At 41.1% G+C, this 18,212-nt stretch overlaps 1 protein-coding gene across 1 annotated transcript in view; it reads right to left on the bottom strand.

Annotated features, from left to right (window-relative positions):
- Positions 1-18,212, bottom strand: part of DRD3 (dopamine receptor D3) — a 1,045,748-nt gene that overhangs the window by 353,929 nt on the left and 673,607 nt on the right. The window contains exon 4 of the mRNA XM_085621058.1: positions 11,337-11,473. Within this exon, the coding sequence (XP_085477184.1) occupies positions 11,337-11,473 (137 nt within the window). The remainder of the gene's footprint in view (positions 1-11,336; positions 11,474-18,212) is intronic.

Below are 18,212 nucleotides of genomic sequence, written 5' to 3'. Positions count from 1 at the left end.
GACAATCTCTTTCTCGTAAGGTCAGACACATTTTTCATCATCTCACCCCATGCCCATTGTATAACAGGACAATCACACCCCATGTGATAAAAGCCAGCATCTGGGTCAGGCAGAAGATGCACCCAAGAACATTCAATGTATGTGTTTTGGGGTTAAATAGGTCTGATGGAGGTAATTCAATTGAGCATATTTAAATCTTGGATTTCTTAACACTCTATGAACATGTTCTAACGCAGTCACACAATTTTTATGTGACAGGCCTTCCACAATGTCCCCCACCCACATACTTCTCATCTCTAAGGCCATTAGATTTACATTGCGTTAGCAGTGCATTGTATAGTATGACAATTGCTGTTTTTCCATTATCCTGGGTCACTACAATTTGTAGTGATCCAGCAGGCTCCGATTGTGCCTACCCCTAGCTAAGATATGATAGCTATCTAATTGGCGTACTAAAGCATTACATTTTGGAAATGATCCCTGCGGTATACCATAGGTCTCACATAGTTTGGGAAACGTGTGCAGGACACTGTCCCTGTATAAATCTCCCATTAACTCCACTCCAGCTTCAGTCCACACCGTTGAGTCCTTTCCAGGGCTTTCATCTCGAGCAACACCTATAATGGCAACTGGGGGAGCTCACAGGCGTATGTGTATTTGTTCCAGCATATGTTTGTTACTTTGGCAAGTCTATTACGCACACTACCACCCGTGCCTGGAGTTAACAGCCAACCAATAATGGAGCCTCCTCAGAGCTCCCTTGTCAGATCAGCCCTCTCTGTGTTGGGTGCAGTGCCTAGCCAATGCATTGGCCATTGTAATTGTGCCGCTGCATAGCACATCTTATAATTCCGCGCCCCAAGTCCTCCTTCAGAGGGAGCCACCCTTTTCCTATTAGTACCCCATTTTAGGTCAGAGAGGATGGCGTGTTTTTCCTTAAAGAATGCCTTAGTAAGGACACCAGTAGGGCTGCAAAGAAGTAGAGAACTTGCAGCAGTAATAGTATCTTCGCTATCGTCACTCGACTCATGGGTGGAAGTGTAAGGCCACCCGAGAACACCAGTTACTAACATGCAGATGTTAACACTCTCCCAAGATTCCTGCTAATGAGATCCCTCTCCTTGAGCTAGATATTCACCCCCAGGCACCTGAACAAGTCAGGCCTCCACTCTAACCTTGCATAGTAAGGGTTCCCATCTGTCCTCGTTTGCCCTACAGAGTAAGGAAAATAGGCATGATTTTGCCCAATTTACTTTCAAACCAGTCATCTACCCAAATTCCTTCAGTAGGGCCATCAAGCTTGAAAGGGAGTCTTTGCTGATGCTTGTGCTGTCTGCTCGTCACCTGCAGTGCTGGATTCATAGCTAATTAAACAGGGGGCTTACTAAGAGCTCAGGCAAATATGTTAATTGCGGTCGCTTTCTAGGCCATCCCCTTTTACTAGTAATGTTTTTTTAGTATATTCATTAAGCAAGAGTTTCTGTTGCAATATCTGTTGGACTTCAACACTTTGCTGGAACACCTTCATGTTACTGAAGATTCTGAGCATTCAATAACCTTAAGTAAATATCTGAATACCGTTGCACAGTCTAACCCTAATACTAAAATGACTAAATGGGAATATATGGGCAGTTTGAGTAAAGAAGATCATGGGTTTGGTTAAGTAATATAATGAGAAGAGATTACAATTTCTGAAAGACTGGAAGGATGAGAAGAAAATTGGAGAACAGATCAAGGCCAAAGAGGAATTTAGGACTTCAAATTTTCATCCAAGGTTGAGAATGTAACATGAGAAAAAGGTTGAAATATGTATGGGGAGTCATGAGCCCACTAAGTTAGATCACTTTATTATTTGTGTAGTAAGACTGCTTATTTGAACCTACCTCGTAACTTGGTGGGTTCTTGTAAGCTTGATTTGGTATTTCCAATGACTTACCATGTAAATGAAAATGGAATGAGTGATGCTGTTGGTTTGAGAGGGTGAAACAAGGTTTTGGGCAAATTTTCCTAGATGTATTATGGGCTATAATGTCAACTATTGGTGTGGCTATGAATGATGTGAAAATTAGAAGATTGTCTACGCTTTTTAGTCAGCTTGTTTCTAATACTACCGGCACACTAACACAATTAAACAATGAATTGATTGCCATGCCTGCAATAATTATGTAAAAAAACCTTAGAGATATATATCCTGCTTGCAAAGGAAGGCGGTGTTGGCAGGGTTTTTAAGGTGAGAGACTGCTGCACCTTCATTCCATGTAACAGTAGGGTTATTAATGCCTGTGTCTGAATCATGACTAACATTTCTTGTGAATTAAGAGCTTTTGAAGAGCATGTCTTATGGGAATCTGTAGGTTTCTGGGTTGGTGAGATTGGAAAGGTAGATTAATGAATTGTTATTTTGGGTCGGGGTATGTTAAGTACAACACTAAAACCTGTAATTATAGTGTTAATTTCTGCAATTGTTCTATTCCTTTTGTTCCAATTGTCTGAATTAATATTTTTGAAATGTGGCTGTAAAAGGAAAAGGTGTCGTCCAAAAAGAAGAAGGCTGAACTTGGAATGAAATTGAGAGTATAATCAACTCAAGATGGTGGAAGAATTGGAAAGCAAGAAGCAGAAAGTGATGCAAACTATATTATAGCTTATGGAGGGATTTTAGTGATTATAAAATAATCAGTGTGAGGAATTTGTGGATTGTTTTGTACATTTCTTCGAATTGTGCATTATTAACAACTTGCAGGATATTAATCTACACTTGAATTCACATGTGTAAACTGACATGGTAGCATTGCCTTTAAAAAAAATTGTTATGGCCTGTTAAAGTGCATTTTCTTGGCTTATGCTAATTAGGCCTCAGCCTGGCCGTGATTCCAACTTGTTTAAAATGGATATCACATTCACTATTTATTATTTCTGATGAATGTAGTCAAGCAAGTCATATTTATGTGTTTCCTATTGACACTGTTCTCAAAGAAGACTATCTAGCATGGGCTCGATATTGTAACTTTCTTCAAAGTCCTTCTGCTTGCACACAGTTTTGCATGCATTCATTCATTCATAATAGTTCATTGTTGTTCTTGTAACTAATTTGTTCTGAAGTCTCCGGATGATTTCAGTTCAAGGGGGTTGAATCAATATTCATGTAGTGGATAGTGCTTAGGAGGTAAGGCTGCATGACGCTTATTAATCTAATGTTCTGATTTGCTGAATTTTTTATTTTTGTTTCTCAAACCATGATGAACCTACACTTTCAATGCTACTTGATAAAAATATGTTTTATGTAAACCCTTGATTTTGGGGGTGAAACAGACTTTCCTATGATAATCTTTTGGATGCTACTAGGGACTCCTGGTTTTGTTCCTCTTTTATAGCTTAGAATATTTTAGATTTTGCCTACTTTTCTGTACTGTCTTGTTATGCTTCTGAGGACCTTCATGGCAGTGATGTTATGCATCTGCATTCTAATTATCCTGTATTGAACCCTTTGAATTTTTCTAATAAATCATTTTGAATTCCTCATTCGTTTCTTAATGGACTGTATTTTTGATATGCTGGGTTGCACCGCATCTGTGGAAACATTGCCTCATCAAATTGAGGTTATCACTGCCCGAGCCACCCACCCATGTGCGAGTTATTGAGCTGTGTTTTGGGGTGTACGATTTTAGGGGTGCCCTGCGCTGACACCTGTAACATACTTCACTGCAGTTTTTTCAAATTCTCCATAGCTTTATCAGAGAGGGGTCAGTGAGGCCCAGGTAAATATTGTTCCAGTAATCAATGTGAGGTACTACACAATGGAGATTACCTTAGCAAGGGGGGCTTTAGAAAGGAAAAAACTTTCTTCTCTGACACGTGAACCATCTACAAACAGGAGGAGGGGATTGAATTGACGGGCATGTTGAGGGAAAAGATCAGCATCCAGGAGACCCCATAGGATTTAGCATTACCTGCCGATTTCAGGGGATCACCTGATGAGATGGACCCGATATCGTAAAGCCACACAGCAGAAACTCAGTTTTATCACGGCTTAATAAAAAACAGTAGCTGCTCATTCACTGCAGAATCCCGGTAAATGTTTCTGGTAGAACAACCACAGGTAAACTGACCAAGATACACAGTGATAGCTCACCCTGGAACATCTGTGCAATATATCATGGATGGAACCTTCATTCCCCTGATTGCATGTAGAGTATGTGAGAGCATTTTGGAGGAACATGTGCGGTAGGGTACCCCTGTTGGGTTTCCACCTGTGTTTTTATAGCCCTACATGTGTACGGTGAACCATAGGGCTACTGGTAGGCAGAGATAGCTGTCTCCCTTCTCCCTAAATGTGCCCCTGTGCTGTTTCTTAGAATTTCCACACTTGGAGTCCATTGTGAAGCCACATGCACTGTCTGACTTGAATCATCATATAGAAGAAGGACATTTTGATACAGAGATTGAAAATGAACTAATTCCAGCAGGTCAAGGTGTGACCTGGTCACAGAACAACTCTTGCACAATAACTGTGACCTAGAAACAGGGCCTGGGGCAACACCTTCACAGAACCCTTCTAAGGCTGCTGAGCTGCTTAGTTCATCCTGCACTTCTTCTGCAACTGCTGATTGTGTGTTGCACATGTTTCAGCAGCCTGGATCTGCCCTTCTCCTCTGACAAGTGATCATGTGAAATCCATGTTTCAGCACTCTGCATGTGCTGCCCTCTTTCAGTGACTGGTGATAACCGAAGACCTGTGTGTTGCATTTTACATCTGCTTTCTGCTTCCACTGTAAATTGGTCCATTTGTTGGGTCGCCGAGCATAGCTACCCCCACCCCTGGCTGTCCTCCTTCCTCACCTAGATTGTGGTTTCCACTTCCCCCTCTGACCCACAATCCCCAATAACTGTTGGAGATCTGCCTGCAGAACTGTTCCTCGTGCAAGCCTGCAAGGACTGTTCCAGTCCTGATCCACAGTCTTCAATTCATCACAATTCTAGGGGTAGTGGAAGTGAATCACACCTTACACCACTCTACACCCCCAAGAGCCTCCTGCTGATGCTGAAGTTTAGGAAAAAGGCAAATTAAATACACATACACAGAACAGGCTGTTCCAGCGCAGTTATTTTCAGTTTCTGCCGCAGATTTTTGTCCCCTGACAGGTAGCAAGGACATTGCAGGGGTCCAAGAGAACATTTAATGTGCTCCAAACCATAAGTAATTAAAGAGAGGTATGCTATGCCAAGCACTGACTGCTCAAGTTTGATTACCTCAGCCACAAAGTGGGCCCTCTTTTGAGTAAGAAGAGAACTTAAGTTACATATTGTAGGAACATCTGGTTATCCACTAATCATCAAAGCCTCAAAGACTGGGGAGAGGCTGTAGCCTTACGGCTAGAGCGGTCGACCTCGGAGCTGGGGAACTGGGTTCGGGTCTCGGCAATGCCACTGAACATCCTGTGATTCTGGGCAAATCACTTAATCTCCCCTTGCCTAACAAAAATTAATGTGTCTTTCTGTAAACGAAACTGGTGCTCATGTAAAGCGCTCTGATACCCGATGTCTCGGGTCTAGTTTGTGCTATATAAAAATCTTTTTAAAAAAAGGGGGAGGGCAATGTTTATCTCAAAAGTGTGTGGGGGTGTTTTGAAGTCTTTCTGATCAAACCAGTATGTCAGCCTATATTGGGGAGGGGTGGCTTCTCGCTTGAGAGGCGGGGGTGAAGGAGGTGGATGGTGCTTGCTCCAACACAACGCAGCTCTTCTGAGTAATGGCTGAGGGCCAGATTCACACAGCATTGTTTACAAGTAAGTGTCCCTTACGTCGCGCTTGGTGATGAGTTTCACCTGAATATCCAGGTCTAATTCACAAAGAATCTTCTAGGAGTAGGTGTGTCCTACTCAGGGCTTAGACTTGGCTCATTAATATGTAGGTTTCCCTAAGTAACAGTTTTTTGCTCCTGTATTATATATTCATAGTAAAAGCTTTGATAATCAAACCTGATGTTCAGGTGTAAATCATACCTACGCATAGAGTAAAACTCACTTACTCATTGACTGCAAATGTTTAATAGATTTAGAAAATACATTAGAAATTGAGGGATTTTAAGAGTTTGAACATTGTGGGGCCATAAGCATGGGTTTTGTTAGTGCGGCAATTTATCCTAAAATCCTGGGGCACGCCAATGTCTGGGAGTGGTACTGGAGTAGTCCTGAGACGGGCTTTGCTGCTCCCCGACTGAAGTTATCACTATTTATATGAGATTAAGTACAATAGCAGATGCGGAAACATTCTTGTAAGATTGACAAAGGTTCTCGTTTCAAAGCTTTATATAAAGTATTAATAGGCAGATTACATAGAACATGCCATAAGAAAGTTTAGCAGCAAAGCATACAAATCATGGGTACAGAGAACTCGGTACAGTTCTAAGTTAAATCCGGCATACACTTGCCTTCTAAGGGTGCGGGAAAAAGGTTTCTGAATACAAAAATCCACATGTCCTGTTATAGGTCTTTAGATAAAGACATTTATACATCCTACACAAGCACATGGTTCTCAGGATACGCACCAATGGGGAACGAGCAAGAAGAAACATTTTACTACAGGATACATTTGAAGATTCTCTCATGGTAGTCATACATTGGATTTTAGTCATTCTCACAGTTTAATCGAGCAATCCAATTGATGCATTGTGTAACAATAACCTGGGACCATTGAAACGTCCTTGGCTGGGTACCGTGATGGGCAAGCTCTGGGAACACTCTCTGGGGCATATTATCAACAAACGGTGTTAAACTTATCGCCGCTTTAGCGGCAGAAAACCGCCGCTAAAGCGGCGATAATGGGTTTGATAATATGCCGCAGAGAATTCCCATAGAAGCCCATGTTCTGGTGTGAACATGGGCTTCTATGGGAATTCTCTGCGGCATCTTATCAAGCCCATTATCGCCGCTTTAGCGGTAGTTTTCTGCGGCAATAATTTTAACGCCGTGCTTGATAATATGCCCCGATGTTTGTTAGTGTGGACCCGTGCAATGCTTTATTTAGAACAAGAAGAGCAATAGTCATCACGCAATATATTGTGACGTCAGTGCAAGGTGGAGAACGGTGCAAACACAATCTAGGTTAGCGCAAGCTCAGTTTATAATGTGCTTAATATGAAAGAAGAAAAATCAACTGCCACAGTTTTAAAGTAGTGGAGAGATAGCAGCCTGTGTGCAGCTCAAGGTATTTATAACTATCTAAATGCGATTTTACTTAATGAGCAGACATTTAAACGAATTTAAAATGCCATGTATTCAGACTGTTCAGGTATTTGTGGGGTGCAGCTTTTACTTGGGCTATGTTGTACGTCAGACACCCCTTACTTGAAAGGGGGGACTCTGATTTTTGTGCAGTCTGCGGCCTGAGCCATATTCCTTTCACTGTTCTGGGTGTTTGTGTGTATAAAACTAGCCCACACTGGTCATCTTTTTTTGCCTTTCATCAAACTGTGGAGTTTGACGTTATCAGGTTTATTTTCTCTAATAAAGAGCTGCTAATGTGAAAACTGGGATCAAAACTACAGAGCAGAGAATGTGTGCATGCCCAACCTGACCCTGACGCCCTTGGCGTCTGTTTCACACAGCCACGCTGAGCAGTCTGCCTGGATATTTACAAGTCACAAAGGCCCCAGAAACTGAGACCGTACATAACATCCCTGCTTTGAAACTTGGGGCATCACATGAGATGAGGCTCAGGGGTCAGCTGACAGCCAAGCTGGTGCTGTGGGCGTCCCCTGCTGGCAATCTGTTCCAAGCTGTTTACCGGTGACTTCGTGGCTTGGGCCTGCCAAGACAGGCTTTGGCCACGTGCCAGCAGGCATCTTAGAACGAGGCGCCTGTGATGTTCCGCTTCCCTAGTTGTGTCGCCGGCTTCTTCGCTGGCGTGCTGTGCAGCACAATCATTGGCAGCCACCCAGTGTACCACAACACATCGCTTAGCGGGCCATGGTTGAGACATTCAGTGTATCAGGGGAGGGGTCCACGCAGCTCGTGTTATAGACTACACCTGTCTATATATATATATATATATATATATATATATATATAATCTACTGGCGGTTGCCAGTAGATAGTTATAGTTAGGACTGTGTTTCCATAGGAAATCTGAAAATTCTATTTTGAATAACTTTGGCGCCAGTTGACGAATCCTCGCGAAATTTTCAAAACTAATGGGGCGTTCCGCTCAGCTCCTACCCTGAAAGTCTCGGGGTGATTCGTCAAGCGGGGGCCGAGGAAAAAGGGCGGTCCCAAAACACATTTTCCCCATGCATTTTCCCGTAGGACCTTTAGTCGAAGGTACAGCCCGAACGGCTGAACAGAATTACTTGAAATTTGGCAGAGAGGTAGTCCTCAGGTCAGGGATGTGCCTTTTGCATATATGGTGTCAATCTGTTCAGTAGTTCCTGAGAAAATTACAGTTAAAGCACATAAATATCTATAGCCGCGCACCGTGCGTGCACCGTGCGCGCACCCTAACGTGCGCAAGCGTAATTCTGATTGGTGGTTACATGTCAGTCAACGTTTGAATCGGTCGATATCAGGAAGTGTCGGCCGCCATTTTGTTTGTTGTGGGTGCGAGAGTGAAAAATAGAGGTGGCGAACGTGAAAAGGGGGCAGGGTAGAGAGTTCCTGACCCCCTAGCCTTTGTCAGGGGGTCCCTAAAGGACCCCGAAGGGTGAAAAAACATTTTTTTTTTTTTAAATCGCGGTGCGCGCGCACGGTGCGCGCACGGTGAAAAACCATTAAAAAAAGAAAAGAAAAAAAAAAATTAGCATTTAAAAAACCGTACAAATTCACTTAAAAAACCATAGGTTTCACACACATTTTAGTTAGGAATTAGCATTTAAAAAACCTTGCAAATTCACTTAAAAAACCATAGGTTTCACACATGTTATAGTTAGGTGGACATTTCACTCGTAAAAAACCAATGAAATTCCCCCGTTATAGTTAGTTCAGATAACTATAACTCGCGCGACCGCCACTCTATCACAAGGATGATGTCATCAGTGATGCCATGAGTGATGCCACTGACCATGTCATGAGTGATGTAATATGTGACGTCATGAGCAGTGGATTGCGGGCGCGCGAGTTATAGTTATCTGAACTAACTATAACGGGGGAATTTCATTGGTTTTTTACGAGTGAAATGTACAGCTAACTATAACATGTGTGAAACCTATGGTTTTTTAAGTGAATTTGCAAGGTTTTTTAAATGCTAACTCCTAACTATAACGTGTGTGAAACCTATGGTTTTTTAAGTGAAAATATATATATATATATTACATCGAATCCATATAGTCTGTTCATTACGTTGGTTAATGTTTAGTATACACACGTCACTTTAAGAACCACTGATCTGCAATGGCAGCTTGTCATGTGATCAAGGCCAACGCGTAATGGCGGACTGCTCAAGTTAACAAACTTGGAATAGCACTGAATTTTGGGTCCGTGTCCATTTTCCAACAAGAGGAAACGTGGGAGCGGATTTGGTGTATATATATATATATATATATATATATACATACATACATACACACACACACACACTTGCTTACACAGACCTTGACTTTATGTTTTCTTGCCGCGTGCTTTTGTGGAGTTTCTAATTGTTCTTCTGTGCAGTAGAATGCATGCATTGTATGCATTTCTGACCGTTCTCAAAATGGACAATCACATAATCTTTTGTCCCTGGTCCTGTGTGTGTCAATGGCGGGCTGTGTACACATTGGACACTGCGTTCACAGGCTGTGTTTTCTCTGCAGCTGTATTTTGAGAACATTCTATGCATGCGCCTTCAGTGTGAATGACAGATACATTTGTATGGATTATCGACGGATTACAATTATATTGTGCAACCACTTTATTGATTTATGCGCACAACCCACATTGCTATAAACTGTTCCTAATACGCACGTAATTAATAAGGCAATAGCCACAGAAGGTCCTTTGTTGCCGCAGCAAAGTTTTATAAATTTTTGTACACATGACAAAACATGATCTACATACTGACTATCTGTTTCAGTGGTAACAATGAACAATTATTGACAAGGACAGATGCTTGTTTGTTTTCTTTGCAAAGAGTGATCCACGAAGGCCTCTTTCGAAGGAGTTAGACAATGACACTGCTGCAAATATGGGGCAGATATACCAACCTATTTTGCAGTCGCAAATATTCTAGTTCAGAATGTGTGACTGCACAAATAGGTTTTTCTAATGCAACAAATGTCATTTTAGCAGCCACAAAACTTTGTCTAACTTCTAAAACCAGATGGTGAATGCCAGTCAGGAATCTGAAATGGGTGTGTTGAAGGCAGGCCCCCCCACCATTATGTGTGGGTTCTGTTACAAGATGAGCATGGGGAGATGCAGTTGAGAACAGACACACTGTTTAGAATTCAAACTACTGAAATAGCTGTAGGGGATTGAGAGTCAGCTGAGGGGAGTGTTCTGACAGGCTGTATGTGAGCAGTGAGTTAACAGTACTGGAATACTGATGGGCATTGCTCCTCAGGTATGAGTCCTGTAAAGATATCAGTTACAGAAAAAGTACTTCCCCACAATAAAGTCTAAATGTAAATGAGGGCAGCAAGCGATGCAACTGTTCAGCTGCAAAAGTCATACTTTTCTATGTTGTGGCCTGCAGTGCTGCGGTCACGCAATATATCTGCAGTCAACAATTACATTGCAACAATGAATCCCTTTTACTTTTGAAATTCTTACTATGTCAAGTAGTGGTAAAAGTAAAAAAAATATTAAATTGTTAATGCTGTGCTTTTTATGAGGCTAAAATAAAGACTTTTGTTATATAAACATGCAAAGTCATTATCTGCATTTAATTGATAATTTAAGAAACAGAGTAAATGCTACACTGAAAAAGCATTGGTTTTCAGTGAAATGTGTTCTGAAAGGTACATCGTTTACCTTTGGACCGATTGTCTTGTCTGCTTCTCTCATAAAGTGTGTTTAGACAGCTTGGTGTGTTTAAGGCTGCAGCACTGCCTCCTGTCTACAGGGGCAGACTTGAGCAACAACATAGACACACATGATGAAATACAGGTCCCCACAAGGTCAATTTTTAAAAAGTTTTCAAAATTGGCACAGACGTATGGAAAGTCATTTTTTAACATTTGGAGGATATTGCATTGTGGGGATTTGGGTTCAAAATCAACTCCACACAGTGCATTCAAGTCCCCACAGTGTGAGTGTGTTGTCATACCTAAGTCCCTACAAAGATAGTAAGACACACACCCCCCCACACGCATGCGCTCAGAAACAAAACAGATTAGAGGCGTAGCGTGTTCGGATGGCGCATACCTGTGGTGTTGAATCCAAACAGGAGTGGGCAGGAGACTGCGAAAGACAAGACCCAGACAGTCAGAATCATGAGGGAGACGCGCCTGCAAGAGGTCTCCCCGGTGTTGTACTGCACTGGCATGATCACCGCGGTGTACCTGAGGGGTGACCCAGAGGAACAGAGGGAAGAGGAGTGGGATGGGATGGGGTGACCACATGAGTACAGCCCAAGCGGGTGGAGGCAAAGAGACCAGACAAGGCAAGATTGATAAACATTAGTGGGAAGGAGAATGTGAAAAAAATTAATCCAGAGAAAATGAGAGGAGTGAGACAGTGCTAAAAAAAACCAGCCAGGAGGGGAGGAAGAAGAGAAGAAAGGCGGACACAGAGTGAAGAGGACAAGAGATATAGAATGACAGAAGCAAAAGAGATGTGAGCGCCAAGTGAAAATAATAGAGGAAAGAATAAGAGGCAAAACCCAGCACGAGAAATAGACACAGAGGGGAAACGGAAGAGGGAAACAGAGGAAGAGGAAAAATTGAGGTTGTTAAGGAGTGATGAGAACGCAGGATGGCCAGTAGGTGAAGAGAGAGGGGCAGGTGAAGAGAAGTAAGGAGGCAGAGATCAATAGAGGGGCGAAGGATTTAGAAAGTGAAAGAGAGCCACATAGAAAAGGGAATGATATTGGCGGGAAATGGAGGTTTGAAGGCAAACAAAAGTTAAAAATAGAATACAGACATTAAATGATGCAATGTGTCAGGTGGTGGAGAAACAGAGCAGGAGAAAAAGGGACGATAAAACAGGAGTTTAAATTAGAGAAGGCAGAAGTAACTGAAAGACACAACACAGCTACGGCACATTGAGTGTCAAACCATCCTCAGACGCGTCATTGTTATACTTTGTGTATACACGAGGCTGCTCAGGTCCTCAGACTATGGAGTCTACAGAGACAACCTTAATCTGGTGTTCATATGAGGGGCCTGAACATACAAGGCAATTAAGAGAAACATACACTAGCTTTAAATGCAGGCCTTGCAAGAGGGAATAAAAGTGTTTATTGTGTGAGTGCACCATGCATGACTATGCTGGCTGATACACCTCAAACGTCCAGATCCATTCACAACTGATGACTGTCAGCATCACCAAACTCCAAAGCAAACCATCACTGCAACATTTAGATTGTTAAAGGAAAGCCCAGGGCTAGGAAATGGCGCCCTGATGACATGGAGTCGTCTGTTAGCCTGACAGTAGAGGGGCGGGAGCATGGTGGTGGTGGTACCGGCGCCCTGATGACATGGAGTCGTCTGTTAGCCTGACAGTGGAGGGGCGGGAGCATGGTGGTTGTGCTCCCGGCGCCCTGATGACATGGAGTCATCTGTTAGCCTGACAGTGGAGGGGCGGGAGCATGGTGGGGGTACCGACGCCCTGATGACATGGAGTTGTCTGTTAGCCGGACAGTGGAGGGGCGGGAGCATGGTGGTGGTGCTCCCGGCGCCCAGATGACATGGAGTCGTCTGTTAGCCTGACAGTGGAGGGGCGGGAGCATGATGGTGGTGCTCCCGGCGCCCTGATGACATGGAGTCATCTATTAGCCTGACAGTGGAGGGGCGGGAGCCTGGTGGCGGGGTACCAGCGCCCTGCATTGACAGTGGTGGCTGGGTTTGGAGGAAGCCACCCGGTGCGACTCAACGGTGCGGAGTGAAAGAAGCAAAAGGTGGGCTCGATGGATACAAGCCCAGGGGTACTGGCAAGCAGGGCATTCCATGGTCACCCCTCCCGACTCTCTGCCGCAGGCAGGCAGTGAGGCATGGACAGCACTCTAGAACCGCGGTTCTTAACCTTCTGACTTCTGTGGACCCCCACTGAATCATTACTGGAACCGGAGGACCTTCGCCGAGTCATCATTGAAAGAAGGGGACCACGGCCTAAGCAATTTCTATGATTTCAACCTCAAAACAATAGACAAAAATGCAAAAACAAGTATACACCAAACAAATGCGCAGATATATTTTTAATATTTTGTGTAATTCACAATCAAATGTAGAAAAAGCTTTCAAATATTCATTGTTACTTCCTTCTTTGAGTGTACTTTTTAAATTTGAATGGATTAATTTTATCATTATTTAATTTTGTAAAACAGTGGTGGAGGACCCCCTGAGTAGGCCTTGTGGATCCCGAGGGGTCCTCAGACCACAAGTTGAGAACCACTGGGTTAGAGGAATGGAATGATCTGCAAAGCCTTGTGCAGAGGCCACTGTGGCCCTTTGGAAAGGTGTAGAAGATACGGTGGAGGGAGGGGCACAAAGGAGATAGGAGCGGGAAGGGGGGCAGAGAGAGAAAATAATACCTGGCTAGGAAAATAAATGGGTCCAGTAACAAGATGTACAGCAATTGTACTACTAAATGCATATTTACACGTATATTACTACAGTACAGCAACATTTACATAAGACAACACTTTTTACTGTCTCACAAAATGCATGTAACAATTGCTTTACAGAGGGATTCAACTTTCCTAATAGTTCCGGTGTCTCTTCAATGTAATTTTTCCATACTGCACAGATGTAACCTTTTGCATTCTGGTTGGGGTTGAAAGTCTTGTATTAAAACAAGTACCCATGACACTCTATCTATCTATCTATCTATCTATCTATCTATCTATCTATCTATCTATCTATCTATCTATCTATCTATCTATCTATCTATCTATCTATCTATCTATCTATCTATCTATCTATCTATCTATCTACGTCTCAGCCTTTGTCAGCTACACACGGACACGGACGAGAGACTTGGTGCCAATTATTTTGTGTTTATTTCTTCGATGCCGCCATAACGCATTTCAACTCCTTCGAGTCTTGATCACATGGTAACGTTTTTTTACAGCAATCGCATTTTTAAAGTGACGTTGTGCTTAGTGATAGGTTCATAGATTACACGTGATAATAGACATAGAAAGAGCATTCCCCGTGAAAATGTTTACATGTTTACAAACATTTCTTTGTGCAAATAATACCATGCGTAAATGCAAATTTTCTGTACCATTTCCTCTTACAATACAATAAGTAAATAAAGCACATATGATGATCGCGTTGAGCGCAGTAATAAGTTCATGCATAAATGCAATTTATCGGAACTGTCTCATCATATATTAAATATAAATATAAATGAACCGCAATTGCTAACCATCCAATGTCGCAGTTGTTTGACTATATTGTAACTCCTATTGTCATAGTGCGAAATACTACTTTCATTAGCGTCGTACTGATTTAAATTCGTTATTTTCATTATAAATCATATCTTTCGTTCATCGCTTAAATGCGATAGGGTGCAGAGCATTATTCATTCATAATGTTTTATTTTTCTACATTGCTCATGTGAGCATGATGTGAATTGGTACCAAAGATTTTTTGGGGGGAATGGGTACCAGTATTCCTTAATGTGCAAATTTGTGCTGAATCCGTGCAAAGTGCAAATACTAAAATAAAACTTATAATAAAACTAATGTACTCCATAAAATGTCCTTTATTTGATGCAAATATTACTATTAATGTCCTTTGTAATTTTCATGTTTTTTTTGTATAAAACTATTTTAAATTGTTGCTTTGTACAGATACCTTTATCTGTCTCAATTGTTGCAGTTATTTTCAGTCAATGGTATGTATGCCAAGATTGTATGGATTAGTATCAGTGAGAAATTTAAATCATAAATGGCTCGATTGGGTTTTTTATGTGGAGCATACATCTCAAATATGTGGTGCAAAATAATGCCTTAATATATAAACACATAAATAAATATATAAATATATATACACATAAAAGAGATATAAAATTCCCCATAAAAGCTCTTATATTTAAAATTCCCAAAATATATTGCTGATATTAAAATTAAATATAAACATAAAAACATGCAAGTTGTGTAAACATTTTTTTATATGCAAGTATATAAATCTTCCGTAATGTTAAGACCACCTGGGGTTTTTGTATCTAATTCCAGAATATAGTGTGTTTCTAGTTTTCTCAGCTTTGCTTCCCTGTTGCCCCCACGTCTGCTTGGAGGTACTGAGTCTATTAGATAGAATTTTAGATCTTGACTTCTGGAATTATGATACTCTCGGAAATGTCTGGCTACAGGGTATGTATTGTCATGATTGTTTATAGCTCTAATGTGCTGTAAAATCCGTTTGTGAGATTGTAGCTTAGTGCTGCCAATGTATTGTAGCTCACAAGGACATATTAGAACATATATAACATACTCTGTCTTGCATGTAAGTAGTTTTTTTATTTTGATTTCCTACTTGCTAAATGGTGTTATGTATGACATCTTGTTTACACCAAATTGGCATGCCTTGCATGTTTTACATTTATAAAATCCATTTTGAGATTTAAGCCAATTGCAAGTTTCAATTACTTCAGGAGTTGTTGATACCAGTTTATCCTTCATTGATGTTGCTCTTTTGTATGTGATAGACACTTTTCTGGACAGGGACTGTCCCAGTATTGGGTCACGTAATATCAGGAGCCAGTTACTCGTAATAATCTTACGCAACTCTTTATGTTGTTTGTTATAATCAATAATAATCCGAAATTCCTTTTTAGTGTCATCCTCGGTATAATTAGCTAATGATGACTGTTGTCCCTTTGATTTAGGTTTGATTAGATCAAAACGATCCTTGTTCATGGATTTGTCAATGGCCCCTTCTATTGTTTTACGTGAGTAACCTCTGGCTAGGAATCTATTTTTTGCTTGGTCTTGTGCTTGTTTTAGAGCACTCTCATTGCTGTTAATTCTCCTTAGTCTAAGCATTTCCCCATAGGGGATGCTGTTGATCAGATGTCGGCGATGGGCACTAGAACTATGTAATGTTGAATTTCCCGCTGTCTTTTTGCGATATAGTTTTGTTTGGATTGTGCTATTGTCAATGTATATATTAGTATCAAGAAAATTTACAGATGTATTGTTGATAATGCCTGTAAATTATAAATTCAGATTATTATTATTGATCAAGTTTATAAAGTTCTGTGCCTCTTGTTCAGTACCCTTCCATATGATAAAAAGGTCGTCAATAAAACGTAGCCAAATAATAATATTCTTTTTCATGATTTCATTGAATTCTTTAACTAGAACCAGCTCCTCCCACCTGCCCATGTGTAAACAAGCGTAGCTGGGGGAGAAGCTGGCTCCCATGGCTACTCCCGTTATTTGCTGAAAATGCAAGTTGTTAAACATAAAAACATTATTTGTCAAGCAAAATTCGACCTATTCTATAAGCATATTGCTGTGATCTGTCAATTCAGATGTATCGGATTTTAAATAGTACCGGAGTGCTTCTAATCCATCATTATGTTTGATACTCGTATAGAGTGATGTAACATCTAATGCCATCATCAAATAGTCCTCCTGCCATTTCACATCTTTAAGTTTGTATAAAAAGTCACTTGTGTCCCTTACATATGAGGCTAAACCTTGCACATGGCTTTGTAAGTAAAAATCCACATATTGTGAGGTATGTTCCAGCAAACTCTCACGAGCCGATATGATTGGTCTACCGGGTGGTTTGTTCTTGTCCTTGTGTATTTTAGGAATAAAATACATTGAAGGTGTAACCGGATAGTCATTTTTTAAGAAGTTATATTCTTCTTTGGTTATTAGATCCTTGGTCTTTCAGGATAATAGTTTTGTATAATAATGTTGATATATTCTTTTCAGGTCTATTCCATTCACCCTCGTATAACAATCAATATTATTAAGTTGTGACAACGCCTCTTTTAGATACTCTGTCTTGTTCCAAATGACGATGTTGCCCCCCTTGTTCGCATTTCTAATGACTATGGAGGAGTCATTTTTGAGTTTTGACATGAGTTTATGGTATTCTGTTAATCTTTTGTTGTATTTTGTCTTCTCGTTTAGTGTCTTGTGATGTAGTTTCTTAATAGCGCCAATTAAATGTTCATTGAAGACATCAATAGAATCTCTTTGACTGATCGGTGTAAATGTGGATTTAGCTTTGAATGGTGATGGGATTGGTGCTCTCCCCGCCTTGCTGTTGTCATCAATCTCCATTGTTGCATCATGGTCCATTTGTGTGTTGTTTTCCGACCACAAGATATTCAAAGTATCCAATAGTGATGCTTCCTGATTGGTTATGTTCTGTCTTGTACTTGCTTCCTCCACCATGACTGGATTCTCTATATTGACATAATCTCTTGTTTTTTCTTTTTCTTTGGCTTTTATCAAGAAATGTTTTTTGAGTTTCAATTTTCTTATGCATCTGTAGATGTCCATCCTAGTTCTTGAGTAATTGAAATTACTTTCCGGACAGAATGATAGACCCAGGCTTAAGATTTGTTCTTCCGCTTTGGATAAATTGATATTTGCCAAATTGATGATGGTTTGACTTGTTCCATTCTCTGTTGTTACTTTCGTGTCCATCTTCCCCTGGCTTGCCCCCTGGGATTTGATGGTCCGAAGTCGCGCTTTGCACCTCTGCCTGCATTTGTAATTTCTTGATTTCCGGTCGGTTGAACTCTTGGACGTAGTGTTTGTCATCTGTCCATGCATAAAAAATTAATTTCATCACCTGGTTCAGGTATTGGATCGGATGTACATGCTGTTTTGTTCCTTAATTCAGAATCAGAACCACTGTCGATGGCAGAGCTTAGATCCGAATTGGATGTTAGAACTGTTTGCTTGTCACCCGTTAATGTATCCTTTCTTTGGCCATCCTTTACATTTACTTTAGTACGTCGTATTGTGTCGTATTTCCTTGAAAAGGTAAAAATCTGTCCCAATTCGTAATCATTTTTGTCTCTTATAAACTTGTAGGCCTTTCTGTCTTTTATTTTGTCTTCTTCTTTTTTGAGGCGTGTCATCATTTCTTTGCGTGACTTTTCAAT

Source organism: Triturus cristatus, chromosome 8 (assembly GCF_964204655.1).
Source record: "Triturus cristatus chromosome 8, aTriCri1.1, whole genome shotgun sequence".
NCBI lineage: Eukaryota > Metazoa > Chordata > Amphibia > Caudata > Salamandridae > Triturus > Triturus cristatus.
Note: the sequence above shows the minus strand (reverse complement) of the source record. Positions and strands in the feature narration are given on the sequence as shown.